The 22,326-nt window shown below is 40.7% G+C and overlaps 3 protein-coding genes and 1 long non-coding RNA gene across 4 annotated transcripts; 1 reads left to right on the forward strand and 3 right to left on the reverse strand.

The window, feature by feature from the left end:
* Positions 1-2,508: 2,508 nt before the first annotated feature.
* On the reverse strand, positions 2,509-2,784 carry LOC121787023. The gene is made up of 2 exons (XR_006047245.1): positions 2,735-2,784; positions 2,509-2,612 (listed from the first exon to the last, which is right to left on the reverse strand). It is a non-coding gene; the product is annotated as an uncharacterized LOC121787023 (long non-coding RNA).
* A 76-nt stretch (positions 2,785-2,860) lies between these two features.
* LOC121787022 (transcription factor DIVARICATA-like) lies at positions 2,861-5,047 on the forward strand. Its single transcript, XM_042185619.1, has 2 exons — positions 2,861-3,904; positions 4,471-5,047. The coding sequence occupies exons 1-2, from the start codon at positions 3,474-3,476 to the stop codon at positions 4,946-4,948; spliced, it is 909 nt and encodes a 302-aa protein (XP_042041553.1). The 5' UTR covers positions 2,861-3,473; the 3' UTR covers positions 4,949-5,047.
* Positions 5,048-6,617: 1,570 nt separating this feature from the next.
* LOC121787021 (beta-glucosidase BoGH3B-like) lies at positions 6,618-12,031 on the reverse strand. Its single transcript, XM_042185618.1, has 9 exons — positions 11,700-12,031; positions 10,338-10,542; positions 10,171-10,261; positions 9,293-9,438; positions 8,953-9,196; positions 8,779-8,883; positions 8,528-8,710; positions 8,232-8,433; positions 6,618-7,410 (listed from the first exon to the last, which is right to left on the reverse strand). Exons 1-9 carry the CDS (start codon positions 11,848-11,850, stop codon positions 6,914-6,916), a joined length of 1,824 nt encoding a protein of 607 aa, XP_042041552.1. The 5' UTR covers positions 11,851-12,031; the 3' UTR covers positions 6,618-6,913.
* Positions 12,032-13,976: 1,945 nt separating this feature from the next.
* LOC121786569 lies at positions 13,977-17,506 on the reverse strand. Its single transcript, XM_042185212.1, has 5 exons — positions 16,296-17,506; positions 15,141-16,213; positions 14,874-15,068; positions 14,292-14,453; positions 13,977-14,177 (listed from the first exon to the last, which is right to left on the reverse strand). Exons 1-4 carry the CDS (start codon positions 17,488-17,490, stop codon positions 14,334-14,336), a joined length of 2,583 nt encoding a protein of 860 aa, XP_042041146.1. The 5' UTR covers positions 17,491-17,506; the 3' UTR covers positions 13,977-14,177; positions 14,292-14,333.
* Between the last annotated feature and the right edge of the window lie 4,820 nt (positions 17,507-22,326).

The following is a 22,326-nucleotide window of genomic DNA, read 5'->3' on the forward strand; positions in this document are numbered from 1 at the left end:
GAAGAATCACTTGAAGATGATCGACGCCGGGAGGCGGAGAAAGCCGCGCCGCCCCAAAGACGCTCCCGGACTTACATCAATTGTAACCGGGAGGAAGCCGCCTCAAGGTTAGTCTGCGACTACTTCTGCGAGAACCCGGCGTGGGGAGATACCTACTTCCGTCGCCGTTTCCGCATGCGGCGACCGCTATTTCTCCACATCGCAAATACATTGGCGGCCCGGGAAGAGTTCTTCCAAGAAAGGTTCGACGCCGTCGGCCGTCCCAGCCACACGACTCTGCAGAAATGTACTGCAGCAATCTGTCAGCTTGTGACTGGACAAACGACGGATGTGTTCGACAAATACCTCCACATTGGAGACAGCACTGGGAGAATGTGATTGCTCCAATTCTGCAAAGGAGTCCGGACAGCCTTCACCGACGAATTTCTCCGGAAGCCAAGCACGACAGATTGCTAGTTCCTGCTCCGCCTTCACGAAACAGTGCACGGATTCTCCGGGACGCTTGGCAGTGTCGATTGCATGCACTGACAATGGAAGAATTACCCGGTGGCGTGGAGGGGGTAGTACACGAGCGGCCACAAAGGCACCCACCCCCACCGTTATACTCGAGCGGCCACAAAGGCACCCACCCCCACCGGCTATGGGTCTGGCATGTGTATTTCGGGGTCCCCGGCTCGAACAACGACATAAACGAGCTCCACCAATCTGACCTCTTCGCCGAAGTTTTGGATGGTAAAGCGCCGGCCATCAACTTCACCGCTAACAACCGGCGCTATAAAATGGGGTACTATCTTGCCGACGGCTTCTACCCGAAGTGGCCTATGAATAGTAATTTAAGGGACGAATAAGTGATAGCGTTTTGGATGACCTTATTATTCTCACATTAAAAAAAACCTGAGATATGAAATACAAGTATTAAAATACTCAAATTATTGACCAATTTGGTTTCCAAGGGTTTTGCTAAGTCCTTGTTGACATAGATTAAGAAAGTTAATTATTTAAAATTACATTTAAATTAGCGTAATATACATTTTATCTATCATATAATAATCTTAAAATAATAGGGTAAGTCAATCTTAACCTTAATCAATAGTTAGTTGACTAGGATTACAACAAACCTAATTGGTTGGGCTAGGCATGCACAAACCGAACCGAACCGCCAGTTCACAAACCGAAACCAGAACCGGTGTGTCGGTTCCGAACCAGCAGGCGGTTCGGCGGTTCATGCGGGCCGGTTCAGGTTCAAGAATTTCAGGAACCGGAACCAGCGGTTCAAAACCGCTAGTTCGCCGGTTCGAACCGGCAGTGCAAATGAATTTTTTAAAAAAATATTTATTATTTATTATCTATAATAATTAATTTTTATATTTAAAAATCAATCAATTGTCACAAATAAATAAATAAATACAAGAATTTCATAATAGCTCATATTTATTTGTTGGGCCTTAGAATTCTAATAATATTGACAAATGGTCATTCAAAATCTTGGAGCAATGGACAAATTAATCAGTGTCTCTATCCAATTACTATGCATTTCATTCTTTTTGCTTTTATTTTACTAGTACTTATGTTACTTTTTGAATAAATTATTTCTTTAATAAAAATTAGAAATAAGGTAATTTAGTTGGACATGAGATTTATTTTCAAAAGATTGCTTATTTATGGCCGAAGAGAGCATACAATACTCAACTGATCTATAGTAAAAATTTCAAAATCTAATATCTAGAACATTTTTTTGCAAGGAAAATTTGTAATATAAACTTCTAAGTAAAAGCTAGTCATATATATCTCATCAATGACAGATACCACATAAAACAGACCTTGTGAATGTCAGAGCTATCACATTGTGAGATCGATGACAACGTTTCAAGCCATGATGACTAATCAATTGATCTTGGGGTAAACACCCTTGATGGCTTATATTCACTTTCACTTAATTCTTGTAGGTAGAAAATGAGATTTCATTCTTTTAACAACAAATACTTAAGCCATTTTATGTTACTCACGTAACTATATCGCTTAATTCATCAATCCAATTATGACAAAAAAAAAATCGATGTTGATATTGTTTAACTTCTTGTTATGGAGAAAAGAAATAAGAGAATTTTACGTCTAACAAATTGCACGTAAAAAAATTAGTAATACACATAGAGTTAGTGGTATTTGGATCAAAAGATAGATTAAATGGTGTTTTCGGACACTAAAAAACCACCAGTCTCGATCGACCACCCAAACCCTACTCAGATTTACTACTGTATCTCATAAACAACATTGACATTTGTGAATTTCAAGTATAGTTACTGATACAATCAATTCTAAATCTTTCAATATACTACTACTGGTTTGAATTTACAAAATAAAGAGCGATTAACATGAACACTCATGTTAAATGCAACAATGTATAGATATTGTTAAATATATAACTCACGCAGGCTAGAAATGTAGCATGTATGGCGGTGCAAACTCCAAATTAACAATGAACCAACTAAATCTTAGTGGTTTGCATTATAGTTGAATGAGATTTTGACCATTGCCATTCAAGAAGAGTAAACCCATTGAATACAAGCTTCCATTCCATCCATGGACCATCATGAGCTGCCAGCCCATACCTCCTAAATTTATTATTAATAAAAAATAATTAAAAAAATTAAAGAAAGAAAGTAGTTCTTCTCAGCTTTGATTATTCTTTTCCTAATAAAAATAGACAGAAACAGTGTGCATTATATTATGATACCTTTTTCATTAGTTGCAGTATCCACAAACACCATTTTCCTCCAATCAAACTTCACCACCTTCCACTACCCCCCCTCCCCCACCCTCCTTTCCTCTCTTGCAGATCTCCCCCTGTCTGTGTAGTGTATGTTTTGGTGGCAGGGTGAATTGAGATTCATTTCTTGAAGCCCTCTCTCTCTCTCCATTGTCATAATCTCTTTCTCTCTTGCTCTTACATCAAGGAGGAGAAAGAGAGTTAAAAAGCAAGAAAGCAGAAGCCTTTTTCCTGTCTCTCTGTTCTACCAAAACTCAGAGCTTCTCTTCTCACTCATCAAGAGCTTCCATCACCCAGCTTTTTCAGGCTGTCACTGTTCCTCTCCATCTTCTTCTTCTCCTCCTCAAACTGTTCCTCCCCCTTTAGCAACCCTTTGTTGCCAAATTAGTAAAACCCCCCTTTCCTCAAATCAATGAAATTCCAATCTCCCATTTCCAAGACTTGATTTTTATCATCTGGGTGTTCTAGATCTTAATCAAGTCTCAACTCCAAGAAAATCCCAATCTTGATTTAATCTCCAATTTTTTGAAAAAAAGTCTTTTCTTTTTGAGATTCCTAACTAAGTGAGAGGTGGGTGTTGAGTAAAAGGTATTCTGATTCCTCCACACACACCAAAAATGCTCCCTCCTCCTCTGATTTAACACTGATTTATGCCATTCCCAACCTCCCAACCTCCTCTCTCCACCTCTCCCCTCTCTCGATCTTGATGAGGTGGGACATGGAGATCTTATCACCAAGCTCCTACTTCTCCAATTCAAGCTGGCTCCTCGACGAGAGCAGGAGCACGAGGTGGACCGCCGCCGAGAACAAGCTCTTCGAGAACGCCCTCGCATTGTTCGACGAGAACACGCCGGAGAGGTGGCAGAAGGTGGCCGCGATGGTGCCCGGGAAAACCGTCGGCGACGTGATTAGGCAGTACAAGGAGTTGGAGGATGATGTCAGCAGTATTGAGGCAGGGCTTATCCCTGTCCCTGGCTACGCCACTTCTTCTCCCTTCACCCTCGAGTGGGGCGGCGCCGCCCATGGCTATGACGGCTTTAAGCACTCCTTCGCCGGAGGGAGGAAGGCGCCGCCGCTGGGAAGGCCGTCGGACCAGGAGAGGAAGAAGGGGGTGCCTTGGACTGAGGAGGAGCATAAGTGAGTTTTTTTTCTCGGTTTCTTGATTTTGTGTTGTGTTAATGAATGTGTTGGTTTCAATCTTTGTTGTATTTAATTGCAATTTGGGTTTGGATATGTTTTGGTGGAACAAATTTCATTTCAAGATTCAATTTTTTTTTTTGTGTGGTGTGTTGATTGATTTTGATCATTTTGATGGAATTTCATTTCAAAATCATTTTTTTTTTTGGAAGATTGGGAAGCTTTTGATAAGAATGTTGTGTTTGTCACAGTTTCTTGAATTGAGTGAATTTTGTTTGGTTTATGTATTTAAATTGCAAGTTGGGTTTGGAATGTTTTGGTGGAAACTTGACAAGAAATTTCATTTCAATAATCTATTTTTTGTATGGTATATTGATTGGTTTTTGATCATTTTGATGGAATTTCATTTCCAGAATGTTATGTTGGACACAATTTCTTGAATTGAATGGCTTCTTGGGTGTGTATTTTCAATAGCAAGTTGGCTTTGAATATGTTCTTCATTTTGGTTTGATGAGAAAAGATCTCAAAGATCATGACCTAATTCTTGAATGATTTTTGTATCACAGATTGTTCTTGATGGGGCTGAAGAAGTATGGGAAAGGGGATTGGAGAAACATATCTAGGAATTTTGTGATCACAAGAACTCCAACACAAGTAGCTAGCCACGCCCAAAAATACTTCATCCGGCAGCTCTCCGGCGGGAAGGACAAACGGCGGGCCAGCATTCACGACATCACCACCGTGAACCTCAACGAGCACCAGTCGCCCTCATCAGAGACAAAGAAGCAACCCTCGCCAGAGCAGCCCTCGATCCTTGCCCCACAGCCGGAGAAGCTCCCAAGCTACCCATGGAGCCAGGCTACCAACGAGGCCGTTGTGGGGTTCAGCTCACTTTGCCATGGGAACATGTTCGCCTCCCCGCCCTATGGCATAGGCTCTTTCGGGAACAAGATGCACGGTCAGCACCTGCAACGGGACATGTTTATCGGGTCCCAAAACGCGGTGTTTCAGATGCAGCCGGAGCTGCACTACCCCAATGCATAGATTGATGGATGCATTTGTGATCTTGTTGGTTTGAGAAAAAGGCATAGTTAAATTTTTTAGCCTAAAAGCTTAGCTTTTGCTTGTGATTTTTCTTGATTTTCCCTTTTTTCCTTGTGAATATGTTGAGATTTGGCATTTGAGGTATAAAGTGTTGCTAAGTATGATGGAAAAAAAATTATACTACTATATAAATACATATCAAAATGCCAAAGATTAAAAGCAAACAATCTTCATGTGATACTTTAAAAAAGATCAACCAATCATTGAAGGTTCTATTAGCCCATTTTTCCATATGGCCAACCCGGCTAAGGCCAGGTCAGGTTCGAATCTCAGCAACGCTTCGTTTCCTTGCATAGAGCTCAGATGAGCCTATACCGTTGGAGGGTGTTGGTATATACTCGAGATCGAACGCGTTGATGGGATCTAGGATTTCAAATTCGGATGATTCACAACCCATTGTTTGGGGTTATGGCAAAAAATTAGGGTTCTTAGCCATGCTAGATTTGACTTGAATGCTGGCTTTTCAATAGAATCCCAAAAATTTCATTTTTCCCTACAAAAAATAATTTTTAAACACTCCTTTTGATCTTTCTCAAGAGGATGATTCCGTTTGAGTGATAAGATTCTAGATTGATTATCACATTATATAATATTTGATCATCTATTCTTTGCATTTTTTGGACTAGTATTTACTCAATTTTCCTTACAATTTCAAGTTCGAATCTCTGTCGTATTGATATAAAATTATGCCCCAATCTTTAACCCTTTTGTTAATATTAGATTAATTTTTTACCCTCTTTTTACACACGTTGGGGAATCCACTTTTCAATTTGATTCCAAGATACTGGCCACAAGTTGAGATGGTATATTCAAGTACAAAACTAAATAATTCAATGAAAATCTGAAACGAACATTATAAAGAATAATAATCCCCTTTTTTACTTTGTCCCTCCAATGAAATGAAATGGCCAACTATATTCTTTCTATCTCTTGCAATATTATCATTATCACAAGAAAAATAAAAGTCAAATGATCTCAAGATTAACAATAGAAGGGAACCTCAACCTCCAAAGGGTTAAACCGGAGTTGCCGCACACACGTAGCGAGCAACAACTCTAAAGACCGAATATAATTGAGACCAACGGTGAGATCGGTCGACCCTGATTCCAGTTAGATCCACTATTGTGATATCTAATCTTATCTCTTATTCTGTCACTTTTTTTTGTTTTACCAAAAGCTCCGGCTCATAATAATGTATCTTGACTCATCAAGTTTGCAGTGTTTCCATCTCACCCCACACATATAACTAAATTAATCTTAAGCAAATCTCATTTTAGCTTATCTCATTATTTTCCTTTCTAACGAATTGAAAGCTGAAGAAAAATAAATACTAGTAGTACTCAAATTGGAGAAGAAAATAAGCAACTTTATTCCAATGTATTATCTACTTAACCAGTTCCAACCACATAAATAGTACTAGAACCTTAAAACTTTCGGTTATCCAATTGGTTTTATCTCTATTCTTGGCTAATATTCTGATTCTTGTTGCTATAATGAATCAAAGTAAACACCATCTTTGCCCTTTGATTTTTTTGTGGGGTGGGGTGAGGTTGGGGGGTAGGATAGAGTAGGGGCCTATTCTTGATGTTAATTGGTATATAAAATTTTCTTACAACAACAAAGAAAATGCATTATTGACATCTTTTGTCATAAATCATGGAGACATGTATATAACTTAAATATGAAGGAACGTTTGCATTCACACCTCTCTCTCTTGTGAGTACAATTTTTGGTGATTATAAAAGATCAACATAAGGTCATTAAATAACGAAGTTTGTCAAATTCTGGGCAGTTAGTTCCATAAAATTTGAGAGCGAGAGATTAATCGATGAGTTTCAATTTTTCGCAATTGTCCCATTAAGTTAAAATCGAAATTAAAGCACTCGATAGGCCTTCACGATGAAGTTAGCCCTTGAGAGCATCGTTGCTCCCGCTCGTCGTCAAGCCATACCCGACGGGGAACAAAGGATCGTAAGAGTTGCTCTCCGCTTGCATGGGGAGCTGCGCGACGTCCTTAAACCAGGTCATCGGGAGCCTTCCTTGGAAGCCGTGATCCCCGAAGATGACATCTACGACTCCGTTCCCTTCGCTGCCGGGCAGCCACGCAGCGACGAGGGCGTGCGCTTTGTTCAAGAGCTGCGGGTCTATAGCGAGTGGCCTACCGGATATCAAGATCACCAGCGTGGGGACTTGATCAGCAACGGCACTGGCTAGCTCGGCTCCATTGAAGTGAATCTTGAGGTCCGAACTGTCACCACCCGATTCCACGTACGGGGCCTCGCCCACGACAGCGATAGCGAAGGAATAATCACTCCTGTTTATGGATTCAGATGGATTTTCTTCATATATGACTTCTGTTTTGGCCCCAACAACTTCTCTTATAGCTTCCAAAATTGTAGTGCCTGTTTTATTCCAAGTTATTAGTAAAATTGATTGCTTACTAACTGAAAACACAAGCAAAGTGAGACAAAACAAAAAGGAAACAGATCATTAGGTAAATAATCTTGCTAGATTCAAGGATTTTGACATGGTTTTATGAGGAAATGACATGAAATTTCATAGATATGCATCAATGGACACAGACACGAACACGAATGCATGCACGTGCAGGTGTGTGGAGAGAGAGAGAGAGATGAAGAAGAGATGAATGATGGCTGGGTAGGCAAACAAGGTCCCATATTCTGAGGGAAGGAAACGGCTGTATGAAAACGAAAGGAGCAGCGTCTTGCTAGAAAAGCGCGGTCCCATATTCTGTAATGATAGACATATATGATGTGAATCAAATTGTAGTATATTTTGGACTATGCTTTATGCACGTTATAATTATTCTATGGACTGACTTTGGTGTTAGTATATTCCGGTAGGACGTGGCTGAGGGAAAATGGAGAAAGGACGAAGTTCAGAGCAAGAGTAAAAAATGCAGTGGATGGACCGTGCGGAACCAAGGACAAACGCACGTCCTGTGCCAAGAAGAATCTCGGATGCCGAACCACATGGCCCATGTGCTAATCTTGCCTTGGTCCAGAGAGTTACACACGGACCGTGTGGTTTACAAATTCTAGAAAACAATGAAAAAAATGAGGACAATCTAATAGGGCTCGAGATATTAAGAACGAGTCAAGGAATCAACGTGACCAAAAATTTCATGTGATAAGCTTAGGATATCACCAGAGGTAGGTAACTACGTTTCATTGTCAGTGCCACGATGATCGGATCAACTTACCAGTAGTTATTCTGCCGCTCTTTCCTTCCCAAGTCGCTGTCCACCCGCCACATTGATATCCCAGATCGTCAGCATGCTTCCCAACAACAAGAATTCTCTTGGCGTTCCGGTCCAGTGGAAGAAACGGCCTCGTTGAGTCTGGACCGTTCTTTAACAGAACTAAGGATTTGCGAACTGCTTCACGTGCTAGTTGCTTGTGTTGCTGACATAACGATAAATGAGTTAGCCTTCTTTTTCGAGAGAGACGACTACAGAATTTAAACATGACTAAAAGTAACAGATTTTGGAAAGCTCACCTCACATCTTACTGTACCCAAAAGCGATGAATCACTCAGGGGGTGTTCGAAGAGGCCAGCCGCAAACTTCACTCTGAGAATTCTTACGACTGCATCATCGATTCTCGTGATTGGTATTTTCCCAGACTCCACCAAATGCAGCAAATCCGCCAGAAATAATTGATACCGCAAGGGCACCATCACCTGTTGAGACAGTAAGGATCTTGTTTTCAGACACACTTGAAATTGTTCGGCAAGCAGTGATTCGTTACCATATCGATTCCCGCAGTGATGGCCGAAAGAATGCTCTGCTGATAATTGGATCCATGAGGACTGGACAGCCTGTCGAGGGCTTCGGAGTCGGAAATGATAAACCCCTACAAGAAGAAAGAGCAGATATTTTGAATTGAGAATCGAGTCGTTTATCTAGATCCGTGTAGGCATACCTTAAATCCGAGCTTTTCTTTCAAGATTTCAGTAAGAAGGAAACGACTACTGTGTAGTTTGGTCCCGTTCCAGCTCGAGTAGGATGCCATGATAGTGCATACTCCTTGAGCAATGCAATCAAGGTAAGGAGACACGTGAGTTCTCTCTAGCTCGTCGTATGATGATACTGTATCGCCCTCGTTAACTCCGTTCCTGGTGCCACCGTCTCCTACAAAATGCTTTGCACATGCAACAACATTTTCTCTGCAGTCAAACAATCCATGTAAAGGAAATTTCGAACTACACAGATTGTGGAGAGAGCATTTTTACGAAAAGGAGCATTTTTCTAGTGGTTTTAACCTGCCAGCAACGAAGGGATAACCGCTCGGATGTCCATGGGGTGGTTGTCCTTGAAAGCCCGTGACCATTGAGGTCATCATCTTAACAATCTGAGGGTCTTCTCCAAAACTCTCATAGGCTCTTCCCCATCTAGGATCTCTACATACCTGTTTTCATAATCATCATTCACAATGACATGGAAAGGAAATAACTTATACTCACAACGTAAAGCAGGCGAAAAGATGAGAAAAGAGGCGAACAGAGGTTTACCAGCGACACAACAAACATATTAGCGTCGTCTGACAGTTTATCAACTCTAGTTTCACCAAAACATTCATGATTCTGTTTGATTCAGAGTAAGCTTAGATGAACAAAAACAAGCTTCGGCATCTCTGTACTTCACAAGATATTCGATTCGACTAAAATGGGTGCAAAACTTGTATGAATCTCTATATGAGAGATGTTTGTATATCTAATGATTCAAGATAAGTTTACTACTAATGATACTCAACGGCATCGTTCTTCCTTTCTAGTCCTCTCCAGCAAGTGCTCATTTTGTCGACTAATCCCTCCGTCCCACAATAGTCTGTTCAATTTGCCATTTTCGTCCGTCCGTCCGTCGAGTATGTGACCATTCGTTTGCAGAAACTACCCGTTATATTTTTACTCTTTCTTTTCAACTTATTTACAACAAAACACAGGATGGCCCACATCCTGTATCCTTTACCTTTACCAACAAAAGGTGGGACCCTTTCTCCGACGAAAAACTATGTCTCTTCGAGATATAAATGCGTATCTATCAACTATTATTATCAGTTAAAGAAGCTGTAAACACAGTGATAAGAACTAACTCAATAACAATATCAAATTGCCCCTAAGGAAACAAAAGGCAAACTCACAGCAACACACGGGGCGAAAGTGTAGTGAATTCCGGAAGCCCTAACTTCAAGTGCTGCTGCCGCACCAATCCTCCGGGCCAAGTCAGCATCCCTGCAAGCAGGCATACAATAATCCAAGTAAAATTCAAGAACTTGCTTGTGTATTTGAGCTAGCACACAAACTGAACCTGGTGGCTCCAAGGCCAATGTTATGAGGGAAAATGGTGGCCCCATAGACATTGTTGTTGCCATGAACGGCGTCAATCCCATACAGCAACGGGATCCCAAGCCGCGACTGCAGCGCAGCCTTCTGAAAAGTGTCTGCCATGGCCGCCCAATCTGACGTCTTGGCATTCTCAAAAGGCCCACTCCCACCAGCACTCAGTATGCTACCTGCACAAATCCAAACGCATACATGTTGGAGTACGAAGCCTAGGATCAAGGTTCGCTGCTTTTGCATATATATAGTGAAATCTATGAATCGACATTGCCCCCATACGTAGATACTCTGCATCAAACTGGGCAAATAATTCATGTGTTTATTTCATTTATGTTTGTGATTATTCGCGCCTATTTCCTAACAAAATATGTAATTAGTATCGTTTAACTTTGCAGAAACTCTAAAGCTTATATCAAGACCTTCAGCTTAGAGCTGAAAATTCAATCAAATATGACTGAAACACCAGAAATTCAACAAATAAAGCAGCTAATTAACAAGAATTAATCAATCACTGAACAAAACTAACTAAAACACCTAATTTGGCAAAGCATCTAGAATGCAAAGCAAAACTACACCAATACAAGCAAACAATTTCTCCAAATTCAGTTAAAAAATCAAGGAAATACAGAAACTTTCGACCAATTCCAGAAATAAAGGGTCAATCAACCAATCAATCAATGGACAAAATCAACTAAAATACCTAATTTTCATAAAGGCAGAGCATCATTCAAAGCAAAACTACACCAATACAAGCAAAAAATATCTCCAAATTCAGTTAAAAACTAAGGAAAGACAGAAACCTTCGACCAATTCTAGAAATAAAGAGTCAATCAACCAATCAATCAATAGACAAAATCAACTAAAGTACCTAATTTACACAAAGGCATAGCATCATTTAAAGCAAAACTACACCAATACAAGCAAACAATATCTCCAAATTCAGTTAAAAAACTAAGGAAGGACAAGCTTTCGATCAACTCCTGAAATAAAGAGTCAATCAACCAATGTAAAATTAACTAAAATACCTGATTTTCACAAGGCAGAGATCATTCAAAGAAAAACCACAACAATACAAGCAAACAATTTCTTCAAGTTCAGTTAAAAAACTTATGAAAGACAGAAACTTTCTACGAATTCTTGAAATAAAGAGTCAATCAGGCAATCAATCAATGGAAAAAATCAACTAAAATACCTAATTTTCACAAAGGCGAAGATTCATTCAAATCAAAACCACACCAATACAAGCAAACAAATTCCCCAAATTCAGTTAAAAAACAAAATAAAGACAAAAACTTTCAGCCAGCCCAGAAAAGATGGTGGTTGAACTGACCTATGGAAAGGTCTTTAATGGCGGAAGGGGTGGCGACGGAGCGCTCAATCTGAGTCATTTGGGCAATTTTCTCGGGGATAGTCATCTGAGAAAGGAGGTCCTTGATTCTTGCCTCGATTGGGGCTAAAGGGTCTTTGTAGATGAAGTTCATTGCTTCGGATTCTTGATCGTTTGATTCAATTTGGGGATTCAACAAGGAAGAACTTGAGCTAGCTGAGGTAAGTGGATGATGAAGATTTGAAAGAGATGGTTTTTTAAATGTCAACGGAAATACCGAATCGTAATAAAACAACACAACACACTATTCTGCCCTGCCTGCACGAGGGAGATAATAAAGATACCCATTTTTGTTTCTTGATTTAGAAAAGTAGTTCACATTTGGTGTGTGATCTGATTTCAAATAATATGATACGAATAAAAGATATGATCACTTACGTGTAAACGATATGAATAACAACATCCTTAACCCCGGTCCGGATTCAGGCCTCAAGACTATTCACAACTTCAACCTATTTTACTCGTAAATGCAATACGTTAAACAATTTAAACCGGGAAAATACATTGTTCGGTAGAAATTAAAAGTACAAATCCTAGACAAAGCAAATTAAAAATCATAGAAAATAAAAATACGGGTCATACATTTTTTTTTAAAAATGATAAAACTACTACTTCTTCATTTGTGCGCGAAGGTAGGCGATCATCTCATGATGCAACTCGAGATCGAACTCCGACATTGTCGAGGTATCCCTCGATGTCAACTCCGTCAGTTGGCTCATCCGCCAGGTAATACTCATCTCCGACATAGAGTCGGAGATCTTATCCAGAGACTGATTGGGCGGCGGTGGCGGCATAACGGAGTAGCTCGCAGTTGCCTTCCCATTCGCTTTCCTCTTTGCCGTCTTTGTTCCCATCAGACGGCTTTGAGTGCTAGGGGATGAGAAGAAGACGTTGTCGTCCGTCTCGTTGAGGTCGAACGCCGGACCTCCTTCGCTCGAAGAGTAGTTTCCGGCGGCGGAAACTTTGGTTCTCTTCGGCGCCCCACTTGCCGTCGGTTCGGCACCACCGGTGTACTTCGGGCTCTTCTCGACAATCTTCCAAACGTCGAAGTTTTTGAAGCCGAAAATATGGGAATACAAGAGGATTGAAATGGGTAAAGTGCGGAAGAATGGTGCACAAATGTTCAGTATTTACAGACAAAAATTCAAGAAAAAAAATTGGGGACTTGCGGGCCTGCCCGGAGAGCATCTAATGCTGGGTCGAAACGCGTTCGTTGTGGCCCGGGCACACGTAACGCCGGTCAGGCCGGACCTCGGGAGCATCCCCAGGCCGCAACTGCGGCCCCGGGACACCTCCAACGCCATGCACGGGCCGGGACTCGCTCATTGCAGCCCGGCCCCGCGCGTTAATGATGCTCTAAATGATATGATCGGCTTACATGTAAAAGATACGAATAAAAGATATGAATAAAAGATAAGCGATCATATCTTTTTTATGGAGTTTGAATTTGTTTCTAATGATTTTATAAATAAAAGCTAATAATTGCTTATATATAATATATATTATTGATATTTTTAATTAAATGAGGACATAGTACTTATTTAATTCATCTCACGTATGAGTTCTTGGTTGCCTTAAAATTTTCATAGGGGGATATGAATGATAATTAATCAAAATCTTTTGATTTTATCATTGCGGGACAGATAAGAATTTACCGAATTTCATGAGATTTTGCATTCAATTATAAATGGATCATTGATCCTAAATTTTGTAACTCATTCTATGTCTTCCTATCCATATTCTATTTATAGTTTTTTTTTATTTTTTTTCTTTATGTTAAATTTCTAGTGCTTTATTTTACAATTGCTATTAATTAGTAGCATTCACTAATCAAATAGAGTTTATAATTATTTTTTTATATCTAACTTACAATTTTATTAATAATTAATTGGATTGATTATTCTGAAATTGGGGTATATGATTTCTTTAATTCTTAATAGTAAATGTAGTACTATTAATTAAGATTCAATATATAACTATGATTTTTATTTTAACAATAAATAGTACTCCTTATTAAACAATTAAATTAGTAAGACGTCGATATTCTCTAATTTTGAGTACACAATTCTATAGAAAATGGTCAGAATTTGAGAAAAAAAACATAACTAACAATTTAATTTGTTGAGCAAATTGAAAGTAAACTCTTTCTTAATAGTAATACAATTGATCTAATAAATATTTAAGTAGTGAACCTCTAATTTAAGCTGGCATATCCTACATGCTATCAAATTGTAATAAGTTTATACAACACACACTAATGATCTTCACAATGTATATATATGCATATATATATATCTCTTATGCATAGATTTTCTATTTCTAAGCTAAAATTTGGGTTCACCACCTTTTTTTCCTAACCTCTTCAAGATATGTTACATTATAAACAACCATCTTCATCTTCGACACTCGAAATCTTCTATCCTGCAAAATATTGCAACTATAAAATGTGAATGTTTAAGCTAATTAAGGAAACATTTCATTGCCACTACTTTGAAAAGTTTAGTTGGCAAGTAGTAGTAACTAGCTAGTTCATACATTTCTAACTTAGACTGAAGCAGAGATCGAATGATTTATTTGCTACTTGAATCCACCTCCTTCGGGCAAATACACGCGTTCGTCGAGTTCTGAATCATAGTCCCCACTGCTTATAGAGGTGTCGTCTTGCTCATGTGATGAGTCTTCAATAACCATCTTCCCCTAATTATGAATGTGCGTGAATTAATTATCAAAAACATGTATAGCCAGTGTCGGACACATAAAAAAATATTGGTAGGAGCTCTCATCAAATTTATATGACTAGGTTAACGTAAAAATTATTTTATCAGTAGCATTTTCTCTTTTCTTATCTAAAACTCTTTTTTGCCGTGAAATTTCTTTATGCTATTTCAGGATCTTTTAATCATTCGACCTCTAGCAATTTGTTTTAACGCAACTTAGTAAGGACTAAATATAATTTTCAGCAATTTTGACAAATTAAAAGATTGAAAAATGAAAAGTTAGGTAGTAGCTTAAGCCCCTCCTACACGTGTGCCTTCCCATGTACTATATATATAGGTGGTTAAGACTTGAAATCAAAGCAATAGTTGAGAATGTAAGTAAAACTTAAAATTTACATACCTTGTTTGCCCAATTGCTTGAATTTGCAGCCTCAAACGCAAGGATTTCTTGAATCTTGGATTCCACGTTCATGCAATCCATGTCGCTGGATTCTACTTCGGATGACAGCGATGTCGATGAGTCGCTTTCGAGCCACGCGTGTTCACTGTCTGAGGCGCCGCTGTAGACCACTTGCTTTAATTTATGGTCGTTTTGCTGCACATGAAGGAATTTTGGTCGAAAAAAGTGTATATACAAAATGAATGTTTGTGTGTGAGTTATGTGAACCTGCGGTGATTCCGCGGCTCGATTCGAGCTCGTGCCAACGCTAAACTGCACCCACGAGTCCGGGGATACGTTTGAGCTCGAATGGTCAGCCGGGCGAGATCCAGATGGCTGGACCTCATCACGATCCTCGTGTTCGAAACTCACTGCGGACGGTACCGACTGCAGCACGGATTTCGGTGATATGGTGGGCTGATCGTTGGAGCCCGTGGCGGCCGGGGTCTCAGAGCCCGCCTCAGCAGGTTCATTGCTGGCAACCATTTCGGTTGCTGCAGCAGAAGCAGGCGACTGCTCCTTGCTAGGATCTTCGTCAGAACTGGATTCTAGCGAGGAAGTCTGCACAGTGGTGCTACTGTGCATACTTGTCGCCTGCAACCCAGAAGCAGAAGCAGATGATGGGATGCCAGGTGGTTTCTCATCATCTGCTCTCCTGCTTCTAGTTGACGCCGCCTCATTTGCTCGGGGCGGCCTCGTTTCATTGTCCTCGGCCTCGGACAGACGGGACGAGCCCGCCCACGAGTCCACGCCGTCCCAGGAGGAATTGTCCTCTTGGCAGGACATGTTCTCACCTATTGTGAGCGGAGGGGAGCTGAGCTCGGAGACCTCGACCTGCATGTCGGAGGCAATCGAGAAGGTCATGCCGTGGCGCCTTTGCAACTTATCAGCGAAATATTGCTGCTTCAATCTGCTCGCATTCTCTAGGGCAGAGTTGGCGTAGCTCAGATTGTTTTCTTGTAGATGCTCGTTTTCCATATTTGGGACCGAGACGGAGTTTCTTCGTATCGAGAGTGATTTCAGTATCGCTTCTCGGTTTATTCTGCAGACAGGCGTCACATCTTCGTTGGAGGACCCGGTCGAGGCCCCGCTCAAGCTTAGCTCGTCTAGCCCATTTGACCTCGTGTTTGGCTCGTCGTCACAATCTTCTGGCCTAGGATTCTCGTGCACTTGGATGACTTCCTTGATCTGATCATCGTAGGGTTGATCATTCTCCAGCCTTTCTAGATTCGACTTAGAATCCGGACCCGAGTCAGACTCGTGTCCGGATTCTGCCTCAGTTGTAGTACCCAAATCCGCTTCTGCATGAAAAGTACAAACACAAAACGTTACAATATAGAAGCTAAAAAAGCATTCACTAAATTGAATTCTAGATATGTTTACCTGATTCTTCAGTTTGTGGCTTGGGGTATTGATATCCAACATACGATTGTCGTCGTCGGAACCCAAAATCATCAATCAACGACGGGTCATCGCGTTCCTCAAAGAAGTCCATGGGCAGAGAAGTGCCTAAACTGAAGCTCTCATGCCTACAAAACATAAAATCTCTGTTGTGTCCTAATGCAAACTCTTGTTGGAAACCGTCCTCTGTTAGGTCAGGTTTCTCCTCGAGTGGATCATACGGGAGGTCGAACGGATTCCTTGTCGGTCCCAGCATTGACGGGGCGGAGCCAGGGCCGGGCGAGAACGGGTGGATGGATCGGGTAGGGCTACACCGTGAGCTAATTTTTGGTATAGCAATGGGAGGCATCTGAGCCCCCTTTGTTGCAACATTGTTCATCAAGGACTTCTTGACATGCTGGCTTACCACCTTCTTTGACCGCCGTCTCGCGATCAAGCTCTCGAGCCGCTCGGCCTCGGCTATGTTCATGTCCATGGCCTTACCGGCCTCTTCTCGCGCATCCTCCTCGTCTTTAAGGAGCCTCAGGGACCTCAAGACCTCGGGGTCGTGGTAGATTGTATTGCTAATCAAAATGTCAGTGGCAGTGGCAGTGTCCGCTTGGACTTGGTGTATCTCTTTGGGGCTCTCTTGTACGAGAGCCGTTTTATCCACCAAATCCTTGTCGGGGTGGGTTAGATTAAATTCCTCATCGTCGGCATACTCCTCGTATGCGTCCACATCACCTACTACATTCCTCTTGACCGGAACGTAGGGGTCTACTCCTTGCTCGATCTCCTTGGCCTTTCTCCGTCTCACAGAGTGCACGCGCGAGAAGGCCTTCTTGATCCTCTCCTTCCCATTTCCCTCTCCCTCTCCCTCTCCCTCTCCCTTTCCCTCCTCTACAAATTGGACCATTTTCACGCCGCCCTCTCTCTCCTTTTGCTCGCTCTCTTTCTCTCGGTCCTCCTTGCATCTCCGCCCATCCCGAATGTGGAGAACCACCCACGTGGAGACGGCAGGCGGGAGCGAGTAGATTAAGATCCGAAAGAAGAGAGGGCGACACAAGTAAATGAGGAACAAGAAAAACAAACATGATGTAACATATGGATGTCTTTTGACGACATTAAACCATGTGTTTGTTGATGTTTTCATCATTTTCCACATCCAAAGTTTTACATCGTATGCATTGAGATCCATGTTTTTGGTCTCTCAATCAAGAATTTATGTCATGAATTTGGATGAGATTAGGAGAGAGATTTTTTTGTCCTTTCTCCAAAATAATTAGGAAGAAAAGAACCTAAGTGTTGTTTTTGGATAGTGGAAAAGCGTAATGAGAAAAGCTGAGAAATTGGAAGAGAGAAGCTACAAATGTGGCTGAAATATAGTTATCTTCTTTTGGTTGGTAGCATCACTTGATCCTTTTTTTGAGGCCTTCTTCAATTCTTCACTTAGCTTTCTCATGTTTCCCCCCTATTTCTAAGCATGCAATCACAACCAAAAGATGTGGAATACTATAGTTGTGTGACATTATATTAATGTATTGAATTAAATTATTAAAAGATATATATATATATATATATATATAGAACCATTCTTAAGTGTAGAACCTAGAAACTCTACATATTTTATTCATTGGATGAGGAAAAAATGACGGTCAAGATTAAAAATCATACATATTAGACTATGTTTTCACGACATTACGGACTCAACATGTGAAAAAACTCACATGTTGATGGAAGAATGAATGAAACGAAGAAGAGTCCATGCATGCTTTATTTTTTCACTTCTCTGCATTCACCCATTAATAATAGTTTTGGTTGTAATGGGAAGTTGCTGTGCAAATCAACACCATTGGATTAAAAGATCTAACGACCTCCGTTTGGCATTTGTTCTACGTTTAAGAATGGTTCTACGTTTAAGAATGGTTCTATCTTGATCACAATCCTATATATATATATATATATATATAGGGGTGTGATAAAATACAAACTATACAAACTTTAATCATACTCACTTAATACAATTAATCAACGGTTAATATAAGAGATTTTTCTAATGTCAACATTTTGACATCGAAAAATCAGAATTTAGACACCCCCGTCGACAGAATTTGTACACTCCGTACATCCCCCGGTGACAGAATTTGTACATTCCGTTGACATCGACCCCCGGTGACAGAATTTGTACAGTCCGTTGACATAATTTGTACACTCCGGTGACAGAATTTGTACACTCCGGTGACATAGTTTGTATAGTTTGTATTTTAGAGAGTTTGTATTTGATCACACCACTATATATATATATATATATATATATATATATATATATATATATATATATATATAGGGGGGCCTTATTCTCCTTTTCCACTCTTACATCCTTTTTCCTTCTTAATAATAACCATTAGATCTAGGGAATCGACGGATTGGATTGTGTGACTAAATTTTCATCCGCGTTGCATTATAGAAGTTGGCGTAATGCAGTACAGGGGTAATTTGGCCATTTGACAGAAGCTGAACCGCCAAATCTTGGAAACTGCTAATTTTACGGGATTTCGAACGCAACAATTCTCCTTCTTCCATCAGTCATTAATCCCACAACTCTTACATCTACTCCCACTCTCTCCACTACGAAAACCCCATATTTCAACATCCCCAGCGCCGCTTTTGGAGATTTTTGATTTTCTCGACCAAATTTTCCGAGGGAATTAGCTTTCAACGCTGAAATCGACTCGGAAACCCCGACTAATTTCCAATAGGTATGTTTCAAGAGTGATTTAGGCGTCTTTTTTTTGTGATTTTGCAGACCAAAGCGGTGGTTTCGTGATTTCGCAGACCCGTTTTTGGGTTCGGTTATATAATGATGAATTCCAGTACCATGATACGTGTTTGTTGGTTTTGCCAGATCGAAAATGCCGAAGAGGGGTCGTCCGCTATCGCAAGTAACAGAGGCTGCAGGTATAATTTTACATCGTCCTGCTTCAAATCAATATTTGTTTTTTCATATTGTGAGTGATGGTTTTAGCAATTCTGTTAAATCCCCAGTATACATGTTGTGTGGTGTGATGACTAAATACTTCACACGGTTCATAATTTCAGATATATTCAATGATTTGTGGAACTATAAGCATGGGTTTTTGGAGTTATTATGTGCATTATTTGTGGTATATTAGTTACAAATTGAAAAATACTTGTTTTATATGGAGTTTAATTCATATGAACTAAGCATTATGTAACATATATTATGCATTATGTTTATCAAAACGTGCATTACAGATTAATTGTCGAACTGAAATTGTGTGTTTTGTATTACAATTTGTTGGTAACACAAGTACATTTGCATTTTGGATGAAATGCGTGATAAGGTCATTTGAATTTCCGAACAAAATGTATGAATTGTGTTTCATAAAATATGCAGTACAGAGGTTCTGTGAAAAAATGTGTAGTCCGATGAAATAATAACGCATTATCAGGAGTATGTAATGAATTATCAGTAATATTTTGTCAATTATCAGTAGTATTTTATGCATTTTAAGTAATATTTAGTGCATCATCAGTATTATCTAATGCATTATCATTATTATTGATTGCATTGTCAGTGGTATCTACTGGCATTACCAGTAATATTGAGTGCATTATCAGTGATTATTAGTGCATTATCAGGGATGTTTAATGCATTATGCGAATGTGTTACGCAAACTTTCATGTGATCTGATTAAGTACGCCGGTTGCATTAATATGAACCCATTATGACGAACACATCATTACACATATCGTACTCTACTGTATGGAAAAGGTTTGAATTTGATTCTTTGTTTGTGCAATTTCAGAAAAACGAGTAAGATCGGAACTCGATGATGCAGTCGATGATTTGATTCCGGTAGCTTTGGCACAGAAATTGAGGGATCGGTTGGCAGCGGCTGCCCCTAGTACCTCAGTAGCTGATGTTCAACAGAAGCAAGTTAAGGGAAGAAAGACTGACCGACTTTACTGCAGACGAACACCATCGGAGTTTTTGAATTGCTTGAAGCAATTAAATCCGAGGCAGAGAAGGGCTGTGACCGAAATAGGTTTCGGTGCAGTACTCTGTTTCGACATTAAAGAAATACCCAGCTTTCTTGCGTTTTGGGTGTTGAATGCCCTCAACCTCGCCCGCTGCCAAATACAGCTTCCTGGTGGTGAAGCACTCACTTTGGACGAAGAGGACGTCCACTTGACATTGGGATTTCCAAGGGGCCCTACACAGATATCGAGACCGGACGTCCCTCAGACAAATTTTGTCTATAACGACTTGGTAGCTGAAAGGTGTCAAAAGGGACGGTTTAAGATGTCCCCGAACGACATCTCAGAGTTAATGATGGCTGACACTGAGGGGGGTGAAGATTTCAAGAAGCTCTTCATGTTCCTCCTGGAGAATGCGTTAATCGAGACACCTAGTGATGGGCATTGCAAGCCAAAAATTCTACACTTCATCGAGGATGTCCAAGATATTAAAAATTTGAATTGGTGTGGGTATGTGCTATCCGTCATAGAGGCAACGTTTCCAAGCTACGCAAAAGGACAAAGTGATTTGTTCAATGGACCTATACATTTCTTAGTGGTATGTGAATTTCTAACTGCATCACATAAGTAATATCTTGCATTACAAGTATTCACATGCTGCATTATGCATACTTATTTTTGCATTATAGACCACTGACACTGTTTGGTCAATATTAATAGTGCGCCTACGTCGACCGCGTAGTACATATTCGGAGACGGGTCATCCGCGCATGGCCAACGATGAAGGGTTGGACCCTCGAGTCTCTTAAACAGCGCGAGGATTTGGAAAGGGACCAATTTGGGACTGGGCGGTTAGAGTCGAGACTAGACAAAGACAGATGGCTGGCCGAGCATGATATTACAAGGCGAACCGGAGTGGCTGGGGGTGATTCCTCCACTACAAGCACCCACAGAGCGAAGAGGCTACGAGACAAATTTATTGCTTCTAGCTCTGTGTTGGCCAATGCCGTCTCAATTTGGCTTGACGATTACAAAAGCATACCCGAGGAGCTACTGGAAGACGACTGCTTCCGTGTGGGGAGCCAGATTGGACGTAAGCTTCTGGGAATTACAGAACAGGAGCTTCAAGGGGATGACGAGATCACAACACGACTGACACAGGCTAGGCTGGATGAGGAGGAGTACAGTCAGGATTGGATTGATGAAATGGAAAAGATGATGGCAGCTTATGACAAAAAAAAGTCAATCGCAACTGGATTCACCCGGCCATCATTTGTGTTAGACGGTTTTGATTGCCCAGACCCGTTTGCCACACAGCCTTCCCCACAAGCAGGCCAGAGCTCCAGAAATGCTGAACCCCTCCACACCGATGCAAGAGCAGATTGTGCACCGGTTGTGCGTCAGCCAGAAGAAGCAGTGAATCATGCAGGGTCGGCAATGCCTGATATAGCCTCCGATGTTGGCATACCTGATGTCCCAACTGAAGCGCATATTTCGGTTCCAGGATCTGGTCTGGTGGTGGCTGGTGGCGTACGTGGAGAGGCTACGGTATCAATCATTAGACTTATAACTAACAAAGGCACGTTTTTTTGCTATTTTGCATTGCTTAAATCAACGATTTTATGATGCAGGTGGGTTCGTCGGGTGAGGAAACTATAGGAGTAAGAGAAGGGGGTAAGGAGGTGGTGATAACAACAAAACCAAAGAGTGTTAAGGTAATCAAAGATATGCCATGTTGAGATGGTGGGGTCAAGGTTTGAATTAATTTAACATCTAGTGCATTATTACATGAGCTTTTTAACTTGTAAAGTCAAATATCTGACTTACTTGAAAACATAGGGAAAGGCAGCGAACAAAGCATGCATGACAAAGGAAATGGCTCTGAAACGTGGGCAGGAGAAACAGCCTGCCGTGTCAAAGGTCGGTACTGATGTAAAGTTGGTATGTCAGATATATTGTGCATTATCCAGTGTAGTATGTGCATTATGTATTATGTTTGATGCATTATATTGAGTATCTAATGCATTTTGTC

Source organism: Salvia splendens, chromosome 22, assembly GCF_004379255.2.
Source record: "Salvia splendens isolate huo1 chromosome 22, SspV2, whole genome shotgun sequence".
NCBI lineage: Eukaryota > Viridiplantae > Streptophyta > Magnoliopsida > Lamiales > Lamiaceae > Salvia > Salvia splendens.